Source organism: Chiloscyllium plagiosum, chromosome 31 (assembly GCF_004010195.1).
Source record: "Chiloscyllium plagiosum isolate BGI_BamShark_2017 chromosome 31, ASM401019v2, whole genome shotgun sequence".
Taxonomy (NCBI): Eukaryota; Metazoa; Chordata; class Chondrichthyes; order Orectolobiformes; family Hemiscylliidae; genus Chiloscyllium; species Chiloscyllium plagiosum.
The window spans coordinates 19,873,805-19,893,589 of NC_057740.1; the positions used below are offsets into that span (position 1 = coordinate 19,873,805).

General features: G+C 37.0%; 1 protein-coding gene across 1 annotated transcript in view; it reads right to left on the minus strand.

Moving 5' to 3' along the window:
• LOC122565558 (mucin-16-like) overlaps window positions 1-19,785 on the minus strand; it is a 105,943-nt gene that overhangs the window by 7,867 nt on the left and 78,291 nt on the right. Inside the window, exons 57-76 of the mRNA XM_043721610.1 lie at window positions 19,445-19,614; window positions 19,249-19,275; window positions 18,144-18,298; window positions 17,984-18,051; window positions 15,517-15,686; window positions 15,314-15,340; window positions 14,528-14,682; window positions 14,370-14,437; window positions 12,652-12,821; window positions 12,447-12,473; window positions 11,678-11,832; window positions 11,521-11,588; window positions 10,941-11,110; window positions 10,738-10,764; window positions 6,639-6,799; window positions 6,466-6,533; window positions 4,856-5,025; window positions 4,337-4,509; window positions 2,848-2,915; window positions 1,978-2,138 (exon numbers count right to left, since the gene is read on the minus strand). Of these exons, the coding sequence (XP_043577545.1) occupies window positions 1,978-2,138; window positions 2,848-2,915; window positions 4,337-4,509; window positions 4,856-5,025; window positions 6,466-6,533; window positions 6,639-6,799; window positions 10,738-10,764; window positions 10,941-11,110; window positions 11,521-11,588; window positions 11,678-11,832; window positions 12,447-12,473; window positions 12,652-12,821; window positions 14,370-14,437; window positions 14,528-14,682; window positions 15,314-15,340; window positions 15,517-15,686; window positions 17,984-18,051; window positions 18,144-18,298; window positions 19,249-19,275; window positions 19,445-19,614 (2,258 nt within the window). The remainder of the gene's footprint in view (window positions 1-1,977; window positions 2,139-2,847; window positions 2,916-4,336; window positions 4,510-4,855; window positions 5,026-6,465; window positions 6,534-6,638; window positions 6,800-10,737; window positions 10,765-10,940; window positions 11,111-11,520; window positions 11,589-11,677; window positions 11,833-12,446; window positions 12,474-12,651; window positions 12,822-14,369; window positions 14,438-14,527; window positions 14,683-15,313; window positions 15,341-15,516; window positions 15,687-17,983; window positions 18,052-18,143; window positions 18,299-19,248; window positions 19,276-19,444; window positions 19,615-19,785) is intronic.

Genomic DNA, 19,785 nt, shown 5'->3' on the forward strand with positions numbered 1-19,785 from the left:
ATGGATAGGATAAATAGGCAAAGTCTTTTCCCTGGGGTTGGGGAGTCCAGAACTAGAGGGCATAGATTTAGGGTGAGAGGAGAAAGATATAAAAGAGTCAAAAGGGGCAATTTTTTCACGGAGAGGGTGGTACGTGTATGGAATGAGCTGCCAGAGGATGTGGTGGAGGCTGGTACAATTGCAACATTTAAGAGGCATTTGGATGGGTATATGAATAGGAAGGGTTTGGAGGGAATGGGCCGGGTGCTGGCAGGTGGGACTAGATTGGGTTGGGATATCTGGTTGGCATGGACGGGTTAGACTGAAGGGTCTGTTTCCATGCTGTACATCTCTATGACTCTATGACTCTATTTGCCATTTAGGATCTCCTGTTTAGTAGAGATTCCCAAAAGAGGAATGTCTGGAATTATAGAAGGGAAGCTGTGGGCAATTTGCTATTTGGATGATATCCTCATCCATCGTAAAACAAAGAAGGACATGACCAAAAAGACATGTACATGTTAGGGCAATACAAAATGCAGGCTATACACCTTATGAGATATGCCAGTTTTCCAGAATGATGATTACATTCTAAGGATACTAATCCAAAAATCAAGGCATCGGAGAGAATCCAAGGAAGACCAGTAATGAATTTAAAGCACTGAAGTGTATTAATGATGTAAATTGCTTCTTTGGCATGGTGAATCAAGTGGGAATCTTTATGCCTAATTTATCAGTTTTATCCAACCCATCAGAGAGCTTTCAATGAAAGGCCAGCATTGGTATTGGAGTCAGGAACAGATTGCTGCTTTTAAGAAGATGAAAACAAGCTTTTTCCTACTGATAAACTTGCACAATACAATCCAAGCTTATTCACTATTGTAGCCACAAATGTGGGACTTGGAGTAGTCCTTACCTAATTGGAAACTGATGGAAGAAGAAAACTTTTATACATTTTAGATCAAGAGTTTTGATATAAACTGGACTGAGGTAGACAACCACAGGGAAAGAACCATTAGCAGGGATGCAAAAGTTTTATAGCCTTTCTTGTGGGACTTTTATTCCTGCTAATATTATTGGGATTGAAAGAATCTGAAAAATGCCTTTCCATAGACAAAGATTCAGAATTAGACTAATGAGATACAAATATGTCACAGGCTACATTGCAGGCAACACGCTTATAACAGGAGATAGCAGCAGTAGAACAAACAGAAAAGGAAGATCTATTCTTGTAGAAGAAATGCAGTTGTATTCTAAAGCAATTACTAACACTCTCCTGGCAACTGAAAGAAAACTCAGAGCAATTCCTGCAGATCAAAAATTTAACAAGGAAAGCACAAAAGTCGGACAAAGCTATCTGCAAGGGTGGTTAAAACTTAACCCAGCAGACCAAGTGCTGAAGTGTATTGAAAAACAGTAATAGAGTCGAGAGTGTAGTGCTGGAAAAGCACAGCAGGTCAGGCAGCATCTGAGGAGCTGGAGAATCGACATTTCGGGCATAAGCCCTTCATCAGGAATCAGGCTTATGCCTGAAACATCAATTCTCCTGCTCCTCGGATGCTGCCTGACCTGCTGTGCTTTTCCAGCACCACATTCTCGACTCTGATCTCCAGCATCTGCAGCCCTCGCTTTTTCCTATAAAACCGCTACTAGGCAATAATAGAAGTCTTATTTGTATTCGACTGTTTGATTAAGGTCAATGAAATGATAGATTTTACAAGAAACTCTATGGGGAACATTTAGACATAACTAAATGTATGGCAGGAGTTAAACATGTCAGTTAACATGTCAGCCAGGCAATTTAAAACAAAATTATATTTCTTCATGCCATACATACGTCAAAAAAAGTTAAGAGCCATTGATTTTCTCAAGATTTCGAGGTAGGCCATGGGCAGATGCATCCATTTTTTTGTACGACAGTGATCCAGCCTTGATTCATATTATTTGGTTCTTCAAATGAAATATTTAGGAATAATCCAATTAGAGTTGATACTTTACCCACTGTCAAGCTGTTATTTTTTAGCTGATAGACATTTCCAAGTAAGTTTGTTGCATTTGTTCCAGTAGCGAATTCTTTTCTGACTTTTTCTGCTGTTACTAGTTCATTTGCATCGTCAGGGTTGAAGTAGCTCAAGCAGGTGCATTTAACTGATCCACGTCTGATGAGAAAATTCAAAATAAAAGAAAATTTGAATCTTTTTCTCTCCATAACTGTGCACAACCCAAATGGATGAGTAACTTGACAATATGCACATGATGTTCTGATTTAATACTAAAGATGTAGTGATTCAGTACCTGCATATCAAGTTTGAATCAAACTATCTTATCCTTTCAAAATACCTTTGCAAGTAAAACATTGTAGTAATAGGACTGTACTTTTTTCTGCGCCATTATGTTCTCTAGAGATGTTCAGGATTTTGTAATGCATAGGACACATTCTGAGACCAGGTTTTATCTCAGTTGTTCCCCATAGGGCAGAATTCACAGAGCAAAATGTATCAGGAAACTGTTTTGAACAATATAGCTGTATTTACATCTCTTTACATTAAATATTTATTTCTTGTGTTGCTGGCGGTTGACCCAGATTACCTTGAACAAAGCATACAGATTTTGCGCAATAGCTGGCTAGATGAACTGTCTGTACAGATGATTAGACCAATAGCTACAAACAGGAGGGTGGCAGGAGCTGTCAGAATAATCACCAGCAATATGAGTGGGCAGCATTCTGGGCCGTGGTCAGACTGGTAGAGTAATTGGGTGGGAGGAATCAAAGACCAGGATTGTAAATGTGACTGGGGTAGGCAAGGTTTTCCTTATGACTAAAGGTCATCACTTTGTTTCATCTCAATGGTACAACAAACCTCTTACCTCAACCCTATAACTTTAGAGGTGCGGTAACTCTTCTTTAAAGAGCTCTTCTTAAACAATCCTGAAAGCTGAAAAATATATACCATAGTAAACACAGATTGCATACTTCATAAGAAATCTGAATTAAATATTCCTGAAAATGTCAAAGATCTATTGAATTGATCTTACTAAAAAGAGCACAGATTAAGAATTGAATAACACTCCACCAATAAAATGAATTTGAAGTGTGAAAAAGATGCATAATTAATACTATTAGTTATGAATTTTGGATTGTTCAAATTGAATCAGATGGGTTTTAGTTTCAATTCTGTGAAGGTCCTGATTTCTTAAAGGTGTCAAAAAGTGACATATATACATTACTTCCAAGAAAGAATGTGATTCAATTCAGTGTGTAGCTGATAAGAATGGTGTTAATTAGAACAAAGAACAAAGAAAATTTACAGCCTTCGGCACTCCAAGCCTGAGCTGATCCAAATCCACTGTCTAAACCTATCGCCCATTTCCTAAGCATCTGTATCTCTCTGCTCCCCACCGACTCACACATCTGTCCAGATGCATCGTAAATGAATCTACCGTGCCTGCCTCTACTACCAGGCACCTACCACCCTCTGTGTAAAGTACTTTCCATGTGTATCCCCCTTAAACTTTTCAGCTCTGACCTTGAACGCATGACCTCTCGCTATTGAATCCCTCACCCTGGGAAAAAGCATATCTCTGTCTATACACTTCATGATTTTGTAGATCTCAATCAGCTCCCTCAATCTCCTTTTTTCTAATGCACCTTCCATACCAGGCAATATCCTTGTAAACCTTCTCTGCACCCTCTCCAAAGCGTCCCCATCCTTTTGGTAATGTGGCGGCCAGAATTAATAAAATGTTTACACTGTTTTGTTTCCGTTCAGGAAAATCAGGAAATCAGTTCATGAGAACAGTTCCTCCTAGCAAAAGAGTTCCAGTTTGTGAAGTTTCAATGCTGTGAGAGTTTGCAGAGAAGTTTTCAATTTTTCAGAACTGAAAAGAGCCATCACAACTGTAAGGAGGTCAAGCCAGAATAAGTAGAAAGCAGCTATAAAACTGTCATAGCAGCCCAAGAAGATGGAACTGCACACAGTCAGTTAAGTAAGAAAGAATGAGTTGAGAAAGGAATGATATTTCTCTGGGACTTAATAGCTACAAAGGATATTGGTGGAAAACAGGTAGAAACTTCATTTTGCTGCTTCTATTAAGATCTTTATGACATACCTTATATGTCCTAATTTTTTTCTTTTGTGTAATTAACCTGTATCCTTGTGTTAAAGAATATAGCAATTCAGTGACTAACCACCAATTGTAAAAATGAAATTTGTAATCTATCAAGCTACATTTCACTCTGAGATTTGACTCATCCAGAATTGCCATCAGGTGGGATTATAACAAAAGGCAAGTGATGTATTTGATCTTCTGGACAAGAAGTTTACATTTAAAACACAGAATAAAAAATAATCCTTACCATCCTGGTAATATTGGCTGTAATGCTTTGGTATTCAGGGGAATTTGTGTCATTAAGTGCTTCAGTAAAATTTCTGTTTATTATTGTGAAGTTAAGCTCAAATGGCAAGTCTCCTTCCCGGATTGCAGGTAACGTTATAGTTGGTGTTACAGTTGGTTTCAATTCTTGATAACCTAAAGTTAAGATATGAAATGTAAATATGTTGCCCAAGGCTTCAACAAGAAATTCAGTTATAATTGAGAATCTGAAATGTACTAGTTCCAAGGAAAGCATTCAAGATTAGTTTTCCTTTTGATCATCAATTCATTTTGTGGGAGTAATCCATATTGAATGATTTTCTTTAGCAGTCATCATTTACGTCCTGATTATTCATTTAAAATATATAAAAATTGGGGAGAAGCAGGAGACAGCACAGCATAATACCATTCAAATTTAACCAATTGTTAATATAAGCTCTGAAAAAATATGGTGTATGGCATTGTGTTGCTGGTTAAGCTTTATTATTGAGTCAGTACATACCATCTACATAGAGGCTGTCTTCGATCAGTGCATATATTCCCAATGCAGTGATTTTCTCAGTGTTGTCTCTGAACTCATTATAAACAGTGACTCTATCAACTTCATTCACATTGGGATTATTTTTAAAAGAACAGATTGCTTCAACCTTAGTATTGCCTTCATTTCCAGGCCTGTGTAAAGGGATTGTACAATTTGTAAAAAAAAAAATCACCACCAAATACATCAATGATTCATTAAAATATTAACAATTCTCAATATTTTGCATTAACAATATATAGGGATCTTTAAGATCATTGAAGTGTTTTACAGAGTACTTTTGAATTATAGCATTGATTGTTTCTGTAGAAAAAAGTATATCAGATATATTAAAAATTAATGTGACTACGTGGCCATTTAACTAAAAAAAATAGAAAAGTTTTAAACAAATAATTAGTTATGTATTGAAGGTTGAACTAGCAAAAGGCATATTGCTTGTCTTTTCTTGACACTGGCTTATATATTCTTTGATATCTTCCTGAAAATGTATTCATTACGGTGGCCTCCTGCCCAAGACATTATACTTTCATCACAAGACCATTGAAGTAGGATGTACGTCTAGGACGGGGACTGCCTGTTTTGAGAGTTTCTGGTTTCATACCATATCTGTGATCTGGTGTAGTATCAGCACTATACACTGCCTCATCCAAACAAATCCAAACAATTGTTAAAGCCACTTCCTGTACATGGATCCACCAGGGCTATAATCAGCTATTTTTCTGGGGGAGTCAGCAACCATTCCTTGGCTTGGTGAGCTCCTGTTGTGCATTTTTCATAGGTTATTAAGGCCTAGCTCATGACCCCCAATAATGTTAAGTTGATAGATTCCAGTGATGGATATAATCTAATTTCCAAAACAGTTATATCTCAGTATGATTTCCAATGTGCACATTGCAAATGGAAGTCGATGGTTGGATCAGGTCATAGCCTTTATTTCCAATAGGAAATCTGAAACCTCAATGAATTGAAATAAGGACATCTTTTAATGACAGGTAATCACTTGGCTGAATATTTCCAATCTGTGGAGTATACCTCTCGTATTATACCCCTTACCATTTCAGTTAGTTCTTCTGCTTCACTTGAGTTCTCTACTATTGATCTTTTCACTGTTCCAATGAAGTTAATTCATATTCAAGGAAAAGCATGCTTTCTTTCCTTTGGGCATTTTACTACTCTCCAGTCTTAATATTGTCTTCAACAACAGACTGCAGATATACTTCCACGTTGTTCCTGCATGTTGCCAATCTCTTTGATTAAAATATTTTCCTTTTGGCCTCTTACAGTTTCATGTTAATATTGTTTCTGTTGCTTAACTAATTTCTGTTTTCCATTTTCTGTCTATGTGGGTACATGTGTGCATTATTGTGTGCGTGTACTTTTTGAAACTAACATTCATCTAAACTACATTTGACTTTTGACAAAAAACTCTTAATTGAACTGTTGAGAATTTCCAGCATTCCCTGCTTCACATTTAAATCATTTTAAATTTTGTATGAAAGGCATTACTGTACTCTCAACAGACATCTATTGAGATACTTTGCAAACAATGAGCAGTTAATAGATACTAGTCTTACCTGAAACTTGCAAGTTTACAATGTAAGAATTCTTTCTTTATCTCGCTGTTTCTGTAGAGACTCCTGAGCTATTTAAAACAAAATTCAGAGTAAACGTTTTAGAGATAGAAGCACACTGTCAATATATTCTGACTGATATCAATCAGCAATGTATAATTCCAGTTTTGGCTTACCGAATTAATAACATGGCTTGATGTAGCTTTATACGGAGAGGAATTCAGGTTTTGTAAATCTGGAATGAATGTCAGATTACTAATCGTGAAAGTGACGTTAAAGTCAGTGGATCTTGTCCCTTCATTTGGAGATTGCGTCACTATCACAACTGGCTTTTCAGCTATAAGGAATAAATAAATAGAGGGAATACAGCAGATATCAGAATTATGTAATAAAACATTTCCGAACCTCATACGTTACATTGGAACTAATTTTTAACTATCTAAAATATGATTTTTCTTTATTTAATATTTAAAACATCTTGGCTTAGAAATCAGTGAGAACTGTCTGAAATTTGGGGCACGCAGTTTAGGTTTTCATTTACGTCACACACACCATTCCGGTAATGGGGCTTGGGAGTTTAGGAGGGCAGGAGAACACATATCCAGTATTTGTGATAGCACTGATCTACAGTAAAAATGTCTGAAAGGGAATATATTTGCTGAGGAAAATTCTCGGAGAAAGTGAGGACTGCAGATGCTGGAGAACAGAGTCGAAAAGCGTGGGGCTGGAAAGGTACGGCCGGTCAGACAGCATCTGAGGAGCAGGAGAGTCGATGTTTCGAGCATGAGGGCGGTGGGGTCGTTTAGTGCATATGTCCCAGAGATGTTCTCTGAAATGTTCTGCAAGTTGGCATCCTGTATCCCCAATGCATAGGAGGCCACACTGAGAGCAACGGACACAGTAAATCACATGTGTGAAAGTACAGGTAAATCTCTGTTGGATGTGGAAGGATTCTTTGGGGCCTTGGATGGAAGTGAAGGGGGAGGTGTGGGGTTGGTGTGGGGCTGGTGTGGGGCATGGACCTAACAAGGGATTCACGGAGGGAATGGTCTCTCAACTGGAGAGGTGGAAAAGTGATTTTTTTTTAACTGGGGAAAAAGATGGGAATGAACAAGGGAAAAGAAAGGAAGGTAAGGGGAAGGTTACAGGGCAAGAGAGATTGTTTTGTGCTGTGACATTTGTGATTTTCAAAGTGGAACACTACCTTTCTGTGCACACGCATACCATTTTAACACACCGTCCTGCTCTCGTGCTCACATTTCTGTAATAGGACTGTTGCAATGTTCCTTTGAAGCCCAACAGAAGTTAAAACAACATAACCTCTGGACTCAAAGTTGAATTCAACTTTCGTTTTGTGGTGTATCTCTCTTGCTCTCCCTTTTTCTCCCCCGCCCAGTATCTGGTTTTCCTTGTTTTACTTTCAGAACAACTGATCTAAGTTCCACTATTAAACACATTAAAATGTAGTCCAGACCTATCCCTCTTCTACATGTATTACCACTCCCTTTTTCCTTTTGTTCTGCGCCACCTAATCCCTAAACTTTGTCTGACCTTCCATTTACTCCTCCTAACTTTTTCTATTGTACAAAACACATTACACTTTCACCTCTCCCTTCAGTTCCAAAAAAGAGTCATATCGGACGTTAATTCTGTTTCTCTCTTCACAGATGCTGCCAGACCTGCTGATTTTATCAAGCACTCAATGTTTCTATCTATCCCTCTCTCTCTTTCTATCCCGGCAAGCTCTTTAGAAACTTATGTTGCATGAAGATCACCCTTCGTTCTTCTGAACTCCAGACAGAATGTGACGGTGGTGCATGACAATTCACTCATGGAGTCTGAGTGGAAACATGCACTTTTACGTGCATGTTGTAGTGTGGAGTAGCCTTTTTATAACATGGTTGACCAGGACATTCTCCCATTCTTCCATCTGCCATTGGCATGTTTTAGAAGGATTTGCAAGTTGATACCCAAAATATCTGGCCACATGAAATATGCGCCTCCCTTGGCCATCAAGTCTTAGAGTGGGACTTGAACCCAGAACTTATGCTCGATGACAGAGACACTTCTCATTGCATCACATGACCTCCTCTAGAGAACATAACTCCAATTTATTTAGCCTTTCAATCCAGAACTAATCTTGTGAATCTTTTTCCATCAATACAGGGTATATCCTTTCTCAAATTACCACTATTTCAACTCTAATTTACCCAGATCTTATGTACGAAGGATTAGCTGGTCTACCATAATTGGCAATGTTTTTCAAGTAGAGTCAAAAAATTTGGCACTGGAAAAGCACAACAGGTCAGGCAGCATCTGAGGAGCAGGAGAGTCGATGTTTTGGACATAAGCCCTTCATCAGGAATTTTTCTAGCACCTCACAAGACCAATTAACATACCTCTTTAATTTTGGCAGGATTAGAATGCACACAACCTAAGACAGCAAGCTGATACTGGAGGATGAAAGTCAGACAATACACCCACTTGTCATTCGAAGCAAGTATTCCAGTTACTAGTATGGGCAGTGTCAAGGCCATGGTGACTGATAAAACTCAAGAAGATTTCATGTCGGACTTAGTTGTTTATGCTCTTTCTGGCATCTATTTCACTCCCACAAATTTTGCATGAGAAGCTGCATATGCACCGCCAACTTTGCTCTTTCTATTCTTCCACAAGCAAACTTTTCTTCCTCTTGTTTATTGCTGGTATGTCTGACTAGGCTTCTGCTGGAGGAACAGGAGATGAGCCTTTCTGAATATACACCTTTACAAGATCCAGTTGAGGTAATGGTATCGGATGTATTGTATGTCTCATAGAGGATTTGTCTATACTTGATGATATTTTGGATCTGAGTGGATAGGATCTCGGGCAAGGGAATATGATACTGCAATGTCAACTCCCAGGAATAAGTATTTGCACGTTAATTACACTATCGAGGACTGGAGTACAAGTGGCATCCTTATGTTTATTCATCAAATATCAATGGGCTGAAGATAATTTTAAAGGTAGGCAGGAGGGATTTGAGAAAGAGAGCTTTAAAACTGAAATATTGCCAGATCACAACGGTCAACAAGTGGGAGGATGGTAGACAAACAGGTTAACCTGAGTTAGGAAGCAAGCAGCAAGTTAAAGAGGGTGTGAGGTGCCAAGCCAGGTAGCAGATCATCAGAATAGACAAGACTAAAGGTAAAGAGCCATAGCTGAGGGCTTCAACAAGAGATGAACTGAGGTAATGGACAGTGATGTATGTCATAGAAATGGAAGTAGAGAGCTTTGATGATGGAGAAGCCATAAAGTTCAAATTTCATCCCGGGATCACATCCAAGACTAAGATGTTGCAGGATCCGTTTCTGCCATAGACAATTGCCAGGAAGACTGATAGTGTTGAAGACTAGGGCATGCAGCACTTGACCAAATCAATGAGCAGAATCAATTACTTTGCTCACCCTAATATTTAACTGGCGAAGATTTCTGCTAATCTAATACTAGGTGTTGGACAAGCAATGTGACAAGTCAAATTCAGTGGAGGAATCGAGACACATGGTGGTGAGGCAGTTTGGACATAATTATCAACATGTAGAACTTGATATTTTTCACATCAGCTGTTAATGACAATTTTGCTTCTCGCAACTACAACTTCTCTGGACCATTTTTTGTTTCTTTACTTATTTCATTACTATTTATGTTTTACTTGCAGTATCACTTCTTTCTGCCAATTACATTTCCCTGCTTTCCAATTTAACACAGACCTTGTCTTTGACCATTTTCTCCTCTTGCCTTTCAATGTCTTTGCATTTGCTTAACCATAATTACATTTCTGCCTGATGCTCTGCCTACAAATGCCATTTCACCTGCAGAGCATTTTCAGAAGTTTCTGTTTTCATTTAAGATTTACAACATTTGCCAAATTGGAATCTTGAGCTCCTTTTAAATTTGGCCACGTGGTTTAATTCAAGTGTAAAATTCTGCTCCTGCTCGAGTTGCTCACAGCTTTAGTATCAGTTTATTAATATGGCTCACATAAGTACAAAGGATGAAAGAGTACATATAGGTTTTCTGGTTGAATTTACAAATAATTCAGAATACCAAGAGTATACCTAAATAGTTTTACTGAAATAGGAAAAACTAAACCGATTTTTGACCTTTAATAGTAAACATTGTCTCCCAAATATTTTAGAACAGAATATAAACTGACTTTAACTGGGAATGTCTTTTTGTCTTACCCATTGCATTAAAACGAAATATTATAGGAACAGAAATAGAAACCATACTCACTGGAGGAGGGAATAGATTCGTGGTAGTCTGAAAAATAAAAATCATGTATGTTTTGTTAAATACATCTAATGGAATGATATCCTTAAAGAATGAAATGAAGTTCATGAATTTGGCTGAAACATGCTCAATTTTTTCAGATTAACATGATCAAGCTGAAAGAATAAAATATAAAACAATGAATGTCTCCTTTAAATGCTAAATACCATTGACATAGAGGCTGGTGTGGTCCAGTGAATATGCTCCTAAGGTGAAGATGCTGTTTGTGTTGCCTTTGAATGTATGGTATACAGTAACTTTATTAACTTCCAGAGGATTAGAGTCATTTCTGAAAGAACAGATTGCATCTACACTGGTGTCCTCAATATTTGCCAGGCTGTAAAATAAATACATAGACAACAAAGTGAGTCAGAAAAAACATAACCTGAAGTGCAAGTAAGGTCTGTAAATTTTCATACTAGTGTGCAGAAATTCCTCAATGTTATTTATCTAAAATGTATGTCTATGTGTTACGGTGAATAGGTTTAAGATACATGAAATTTAATTGATGCTGATTAATGATCAAGCACATTGGGAGTCATTTGTACAGGGATATTACTACTTCTTTAAAATAGTGATTAATTTCCAATTCTGTTCTACAACAGCCACTAATTTATATGTTCATGACTTCAGAACTCTGTAGAATAATTAATATTATATCATTGTCACACATATGTAAAATGAAAGAACTTACTAAATGTTAAAGCAATCTTGAAATAAATACTGCTGAGGTTTAACATTCATTACCTGAAAGAACGAACTCTACAGCTGGAGAATGTTCTGTTTATCTTGCTGTTTGTAAACAGGTTATTTAGCTGAAGGGAAGTAATAATCAGAGTTTCAGAGACAAATCTAATACAATTACTTAAAATAAATATTTTTAGTAATTAAGTTGTGAACTGACCTGATAAGCAATAATATTTGCTGCAGATTTGTATAGTGCAGAGGTAGAAGATTGGAGATTTGCAGTCAGGACCAGGTTAGTAATAATGAAGGTCACATTGAAATCAAAAGGCTTTGTTTGCAGGTTTGGTGTTGTGCTTACAGTTGGTGATATTGCTGTCAGGAAGCAACAGAAAAGCATTGAATTGGAAAGAAAAACATCTCTGTGACTATCATTTGTCCTAAAGAGTGAAACAAAGCAAACTAAAAATATGGAAACCACCACAGAATATTTCAAGTTGGAGAAAGGACTTCTAGATATTTGATGATAACATTCGCCCTAATAATATTTGCTATCATATGAGCATTTGGATGAAAATTACTGAACTAGTGTTCCTGCAATTGTTTGTTTATCTGTAGAAAATTGTCTGGGTGTTGTTGAGTCTCTTTTCTTGTTATCTTAAATTTATTTTCCATTTTGATTACAGATTGATTTTGAAGCATTTCTGATCCTGATCTCATTGCTGACAGCTTTGGTATAAATACATTAGTATGGTTCATGTATGTAGACAGGATGATATAGCACAAGAAGGATCTCTGGTTGAATCTTAATGAATTCTCAATTCCAAGATTCATCACTTTTTTTAGAAGTAAGATTACTTATTGACTTTAGGCATGGAATATTTACTGTTTAATGTTTACAACAATAAAGAAATTGGGCTGAATTGAAAATGTCCTCTGTTACCCATTATGATGAAAAGCAATATTAAAGAAATATAAACCATACTCACTGGAGGAAGGAATAAATTCGTGGTAATCTGAAAAAATCAAAATCATGTATTTGCTATTATATATGTCTAATGGAGAAATATCTTTAAAGAGTGAAAAAATGTTCTGTAAATAGATTAATCATCCTTGATTTTATCTGATTCACACATTCAACTTGAAAGAATGGAATATTAAAAAGACAGAATATGTAATTTAAATGCTAAATACCATTGACATAGAGGCTGGTGTGGTCCAGTGAATATGCTCCTAAGGTGGAAATACCCTTTGTGTTGTCTCTGAATGTGTGGTATATAGTAACTTTATTAACTTCCAGTGGATCAGAGTCATTCCTGAAACTGCAGATTATATCCACACTGGTGTCCTCAATATTTGCCCGGCTATAAAATAAACACATATACAACAAAGTGAGGTAGAAAATATATCGGAAATCCAAATATGACTGTAAACTTTCATAGGTGTCTGAGCAAAATACAGGAGCAGAAATTTCTCAATGTTATTTATATAAAATGTACATCTATGTATGACAGTGAATAGGTTTGAAGTAAATGGGATTTAATTCATGCTCATTAACGATCAGGTACATTGAGGTTCCATTTGTATAGGGATATTACTATTTCTTTAAAATAGCGATTAATTTCCCATTCTATTCACAAGGAAACAGCACATATTTGCTTATGTTGCCAGAGCTAAATTTATTCAGCACATGGAGCTGATAACTGGGTATTGGTGTGTATTTCTGTAGGCAGCATCCTCGATTTTTCAAGGACCATCATGACTTGTATCTTGGTTTTACAAAGTGAAGATGTTAGCTCCAAATCCACTTCAACCAGAATGGAGATCGAATTATTGGCCTTATTAAAAAACACATGCCATTTAGCTAACCAACTGACTTAACTGAGCAAGAAACAATAGGCAGAATTTTGTTGAGGTGATACGGGTGTCAGCTGTTTACTTCATGATTGACAAAGGACCACTTGCCAACCATTCAGCACTCTGCTCTCATATAGTAGAAATGTTGTTTTCCCTTTGCTATTGTATTTCTTTGAATTGTCCGAATGAGTGAGATGAAAAACTTTAATAATATATATTGTCTTTTCGACAATATTCAACTTCTGTACTCCAAAACGACTGTTTGCTTTAATATGGTTGTTCAAACAGTTGTAGCATCTGAATATTCTGAACAAGAAGTAATGCAAGCTGTTCTAGTAGCAATTAATGCTGTTTGACCACTGTCAAAAATTTCACTGTCTTAGCTTAAACCTCACTACTCAAATTATTTAGTGTAGAATAGAAAAATCATTGCTCATTGAATCTGTAGGTATCTAGCAGGAATAAATAAATAATACTAATAATCTGATAATAAAAGCAATATATCTTATGAGAAAAGCTTAGACCACTATCAGTTGGAGTTTACAAACAATTAAGGTGATCTTATTGAAACATATAACAATCTGGATAAATATGATATGCTGGATGCTGAAAGGATGTTTTGAGTTATGAGTAGGACTACAAATAAGGGGCACAATGTAAAAATATGAGCAAATCAAAGGAAATTTTTTTTTCTTTGAGAGGGTCATTTACCTGTAGAATTCTGTTACCTGCAGAGCAATGGATCATTGGATGTTACTGAAGTTGAGTTAGATAGATTCCTGATTGTTTCTACATTGACAAGTAAGTCAAATGGTATACATGGGGTAAGAGGAAAGTAGAATGAGGCCACTATCAGTTCAGCAATGATCATATCAAAGAGAAACAGTCTTGCAGGGATGAATGGCTGAGTACTGCTCTTAATTTTATATTCATACCTTCAGAATTCTGTAGAATAACTGGAATATTATATCATTATAACATGTATAAAATGAAAGAACTTACTAAATGTTAAAGCAATCTTGAAATAAATACTGCTGAGGTTTAACATTCATTACCTGAAAGAATGAACTCTACAGCTGGAGAATGTTCTGTTTATCTTGCTGTTTGTAAACAGGTTATTTAGCTGAAGGAAAGTAATAAGCAGAGTTTTAGAAACAAATCTAGTACAATAACTTAATTGTTAAAAACATCTCTTTTTAAGTTATGAACTGACCTGGTAAGCAATAATATTTGCTGCAGATTTGTACAGTGCAGAACTGGGTGATTGTAGATTTGCAGTCAGGGCCAGGTTAGTGATAATGAAGGTCACATTGAAATCGAAAGGCTTTGTTTGCAGGTTTGGAGTTGCACTCACGGTTGGAGATACAGCTGTCAGGAAACAACAGAAAAGTACTGAATTGAAAATAAAACATCTCTGCGAGTACATCATTTGTCCTGAAGAGTGAAACAAAGCAAACCAAAAATATGGAAACTACCACAGAATATTTCAAGTTGGAGTTAGGATTTCTAGATCTTTGATGATAACATTCAATTTAGCAATGTTTGCTATCAAATGACCAATGGGAGAAAAATTACTGAACAAGTGATTCTGCAGTTTTGTTTATCTGTAGAAAATTGTCCAAATGTTGTGTCTCCTCTAACCTTCTTCTTATTATCTTTAGTTTGTTTTAAATTTAGATAACAGCTCTACTTTGAAGTACTGCTGGTCCTGTTCTTATTGCTCACGGCTTTAGTATAAGTGTATTAATATGGTTCTTGGATGTAGACAGAATGATATAGCATAAACAGGTTCCCTGGTTAAAAACGTCATACATTCTCAATTGCGAGGTTCATGACTTCTTTTTAGAAGTAGAATTACCAATTGACTTTAAACAGTAAATATGGCATGTCTAATGTTTGTAACAATAAATAAGCTGGGCTTAAATAAAAATGTCCTCTGTGTTCCCCATTGTAATGAAAAGAAATGTCTAAGAAACAGAGAAATATAAACCATACTCACTGGAGGAAGGAACGGATTCATGGTAATCTGAAAAATCAAAATCATATATTTTTTGTAATGTAGGGTTGATGGACAGTTACTTTTAAAGAGTGAAATAAATTTCATGAAAATGGATTAATCATCCTCAGTTTGAACATATTCACACATTCAAGCTGAAAAAAAACAATATATAAAAACACAGAATATCTCTAAATGGTAAATACCATTGACATAGAGGCTGGTGTGGTCCAGTGAATATGCTCCTAAGGTGGAGATGCTCTTTGTGTTGTCTCTGAATGTATGGTACACAGTAACTTTATTAACTTGCTGAGGATTGGAGTCATTTCTGAAAGAACAGACAGCATCTACACTGGTGTCCTCAATATTTGCCAGGCTGTAAAATAAACATACAGACAAAAAAATTAATCAGAAAACATAACCTGAAGTGCAAGTAGGGGCCCACTACTTTCCATGGGTTCCTGATCAAAATCCTGAGGCAGAAATTCCTCACTGTGGTATATCTAATATGTATTTCTCTTATGTATTAAAATGAAGTAGTACAAATTAAATGAGATCTAATCATGCTGACTGAGTGTTATGTACACTGAAATTCATTTGTAGAGAGATATGATTACTTACTTAAAATAATGCATCGATAATATTCACAAGGAAACACATTCTATGTTCGCAAAATCAAATATCATAAAACGTCTGAACTGGTAACTGGTTTCTGTTGCATTTGTCATCTTCTTCAGACAGCATCTTGATTATTTGAAGGCTATCTAAATCTACAGGTCTGGCACTCCAGGATGTCTAAGATGTCCTCCTACTTCAAGGACTGTAATTTCCCTACCCACATGATCAACGATGCCGTCAAGTGTATCTCTCCCATCTCCCATAACTCTGCCCTCAAAACATCCCCACCCCACCCCAATAAGGACAGAGTCCCCTGGTCCTCACATTCCACCCCATTAATCGTTAAATTCAATGCATCCTCCTCCTCCATTTTTGCCACCTGCAGTCTGACCCCACCGCCAAAAACATATTTCCTTCCCCACCCCTATCTGTTTTCCATCAGGACCATTTCCTCCGTTGTTAGGTCCACACTCCCAACCAACCTCTCCTTCACACCTGGCACCTTTCCCTGCGGCAGCAGGAGGTGCAACACCTGCCCCATCACTCCCCCCCCCTCCCATCCATCCAAGGCCCCAAATATTCATGCCAAGTCTAGCAGAAATGCACATGCACTTTCTCCAACCTGATTTACTGCATCTGTTGCTCCCGATGGTCTCCTCTACATCTGAGAGACCGACTGCAAACTCAAGAACCAGTTCAGGCAACATCTCTGGTCCACATACTCCAATCAACCCCACTACCTGGTTGCCAGCCATTTCATCACTCCCCCTCCCACTCCCCCAATGACATGTCCATCTTGGGCCTCTTCCACTGTCAAAGTAAGGCCGTATGCAAACTGGAGGAAGGACACTGCATCTTCTGCCTCAGGAGTTTACAACCTTATGGCCTCAACATAGGTTTCACCAGCTTCCAAATCTCCCCACCCTCCACCTCATCCCAGGTACAGTCCTCCATCTCTACCCTGCGCCCCCCCGACCTGACCTAACCTGCCCATCTTCCTTCCCACCTATCTGCTCTTCTCTTCCCACTGAGCACTTTCATTCACATCCTACCTGCATCCACCTATCACCATCCCACCTACCTTTCCTCCAGTCCGACTCCCCTCCATTTATTTCTCAGCTCTCTTCCCCCTCCCCAGTCCTGATGAAGGGTCCTGCCTGAAACATCGACTCTCCTGAAAAGATCACCTGGAAAAGATCCTGCTCCTCTGATGCTGTGCTTTATCCAGCTCCATATTTTATTAACTTTGACTTTCCAGCATCTGCAGCCCTCACTACCTCCAAGTGTTGAAGTCTACCTCAGCTGGAACAAAATCAGACTTTGTGCTGTTGACCTTGTTGTGGGACACACACTAGCTATCTAAACAACAGAAATTGTATGGCCAGGAAGGTTCATATCAATTACAGGGTGACTGTTGGAAGACACAACTCCAGGACGGTGAACAACAGTGGCCTCACTATTCCTTGTGAATGGTATATTTTTTCAAAGAAATAATTTGATTTGTGTCCTCATCAGTAAGAATCTATAACTTTGGAGGAATATCAAGATTCAGTGCAATTATCTGCTCTAATACCGTAATTCAAGCACTTCCAATGTCTGAATGCTTTCAACAAGAGACAAGCAAGTTGCTTGAAGGCAACTTAGCTTACAGAAACCGTAGAGAGCAAAGGTGTATATTCCGGAGAGTGTTTATGAAAATATGGTAGAAAGTGGAACATCTCTTTCATGTCTTGTTAGAATTTGTGACCTGTTAATGCTTTGGGTCCTGGATCAAGAAAACCTCTCCTTTTAATATGTTACTTAAACTTTTCAACACCAAGTGTTTCAGGAAACATGGAAATACCTTATGGCCTTAAAACACCCAAAGCTATCTAACAGAAACAAATTAAAATTAAATACTGCTACTGCACCCATCACAGAATCCACAATCAGAATTCTGTAGAATAACTGGAAAAAAGTTACCATTGTAATATTTTTGTAGTATAAAATAATTTACTAAATGTTAGTGGAATCTTTAAATAACTACTATGAAGCTTTACTGTCAATATTTTTTACCTGAAAGAGTGAACTTCACAGCTTAAAAATGTTCTGTTGATCTTGCTGTTGGTAAATAGCTTGGTCATCTGAAAGAAGGTAATAATCATTGTTTTAGAGGTAATTGTAATTCAATTAATTAGAATACATACTTTTTAAAATAATTTTGTTGTGGACTGACCTGATAAGTAATAATATTTGCTGCAGATTTGTACAGTGCAGAACTGGATGATTGTAGAGTTGCAGTCAGGGCCAAGTTAGTAACAATGAAGGTCACATTGAAATCGAAAGGTTTTGTTTGCATGTCTGGTGTTGTGCTTACAGTTGGTGATACTGCTGTCAGGAAGCAACAGAAACACAGTGAATTGAAAATAAAACATCTCTTAGCGAGTGTTGAGAAGATTTGTAGCTCAGGTTGAGGTTCTGGATATAGGTTTGCTCGCTGAGCTGGAAAGCTCATTTCCATACATTTTGTCACCCCACTAGGTAATATCTTCAGTGGGTCTCAGGCAAAGCACTGCTGAAAATTCCTGCTTTCTATTTATATGTTTGGGTTTCTTTGGGTTGATGATGCCATTTCCTGTGATTATGTTATTTCCTGGAAATTATATCACCAACCCAAAGAAACCCAAACATACAAATAGAAAGCAGGAATTTTCAGCAGTGCTTTGCCTGAGGCCCACTGAAGACGTTATCTAGTAGGGTGATGAAACATCTGAAAATGAACCTTCCAGCTTAGCGAGCAAACCTATGTCCATAAAACATCTCTATGTAGCAATCATCTGTTTTAAAATAAATAGGCCAAAACAAGCCAAACATTAAACCACCATAAACTATTTAATGTTGGAGTTAGGGTTTTTCAATATTTGGTAATACAGTGCACTCAAAGGCCTTTCAACAACATTTGCTATTCTCTGTGCAACTGAACAACATTTCATGAACTGGTGATTTTTCAGCTGCACATTGTTAAAATAATTTGTCATGTTTTGTTGAATCTTTTTGGAGCTTTGAATTCTTTTTCAATTTCTTCCTAGAATTCAGATTCTGAGTACTGCTCATTATATTCTAATTGCACATGCACGACATCTGGCTAAAATTTCGAGAATTCTCAATTCCATGAAGGAATGGTTTAAAGAATTAAAAATACCTAATAGCTTTAATCAGTAAGTATTGTGCACTTAATGCTTTCAACAACTTAAGCCAGGTTTAACTAACCAATTCCTCTGTGCTACCTACTATGTTAAAAGGAAACTTTAAAGAAATGAAGGAACATGAGCCATACTCACTGGAAGATGGAACAGATTCATGGTAATCTGAAAAATCAACATCACATATTTTGTGAAATACATTTAATGTTATCATTAAAAAGTGAAATAAAGTTCATGCATTTAGATTAAACATCCTGAATTTTATCAAATTTACACATTCAAATTCATAGAATACAATGTAATAGTCATAATATCTCCTTTAAATGTAAAGTACCATTTATGTAGAGACTGTTAGCGTCCAGTGAATATGCTCCTAAGGTGGAGATGCTCTTTGTGTTGTCTCTGAATGTACGATATACAGTGACTTTATTAACTTCCTGAGGATCAGATTTATTTCCGAAAATACAGACTGCATCTACACTGGTATCCTCAATATTTGCAAGGCTGTAAAATAAGCATATAAACAACAAAGTGAGTTAGACAACATAATCAGAAATGCAAGTATATTTCTCAATGAAGTAAATTAGGGTGCAAATGTCCTTGCTGTGGTACAACGAAACTATATGTCAATTGTGTGCTGAAGTGAATTGGTTTAAATTAAATTGGATTTTATCA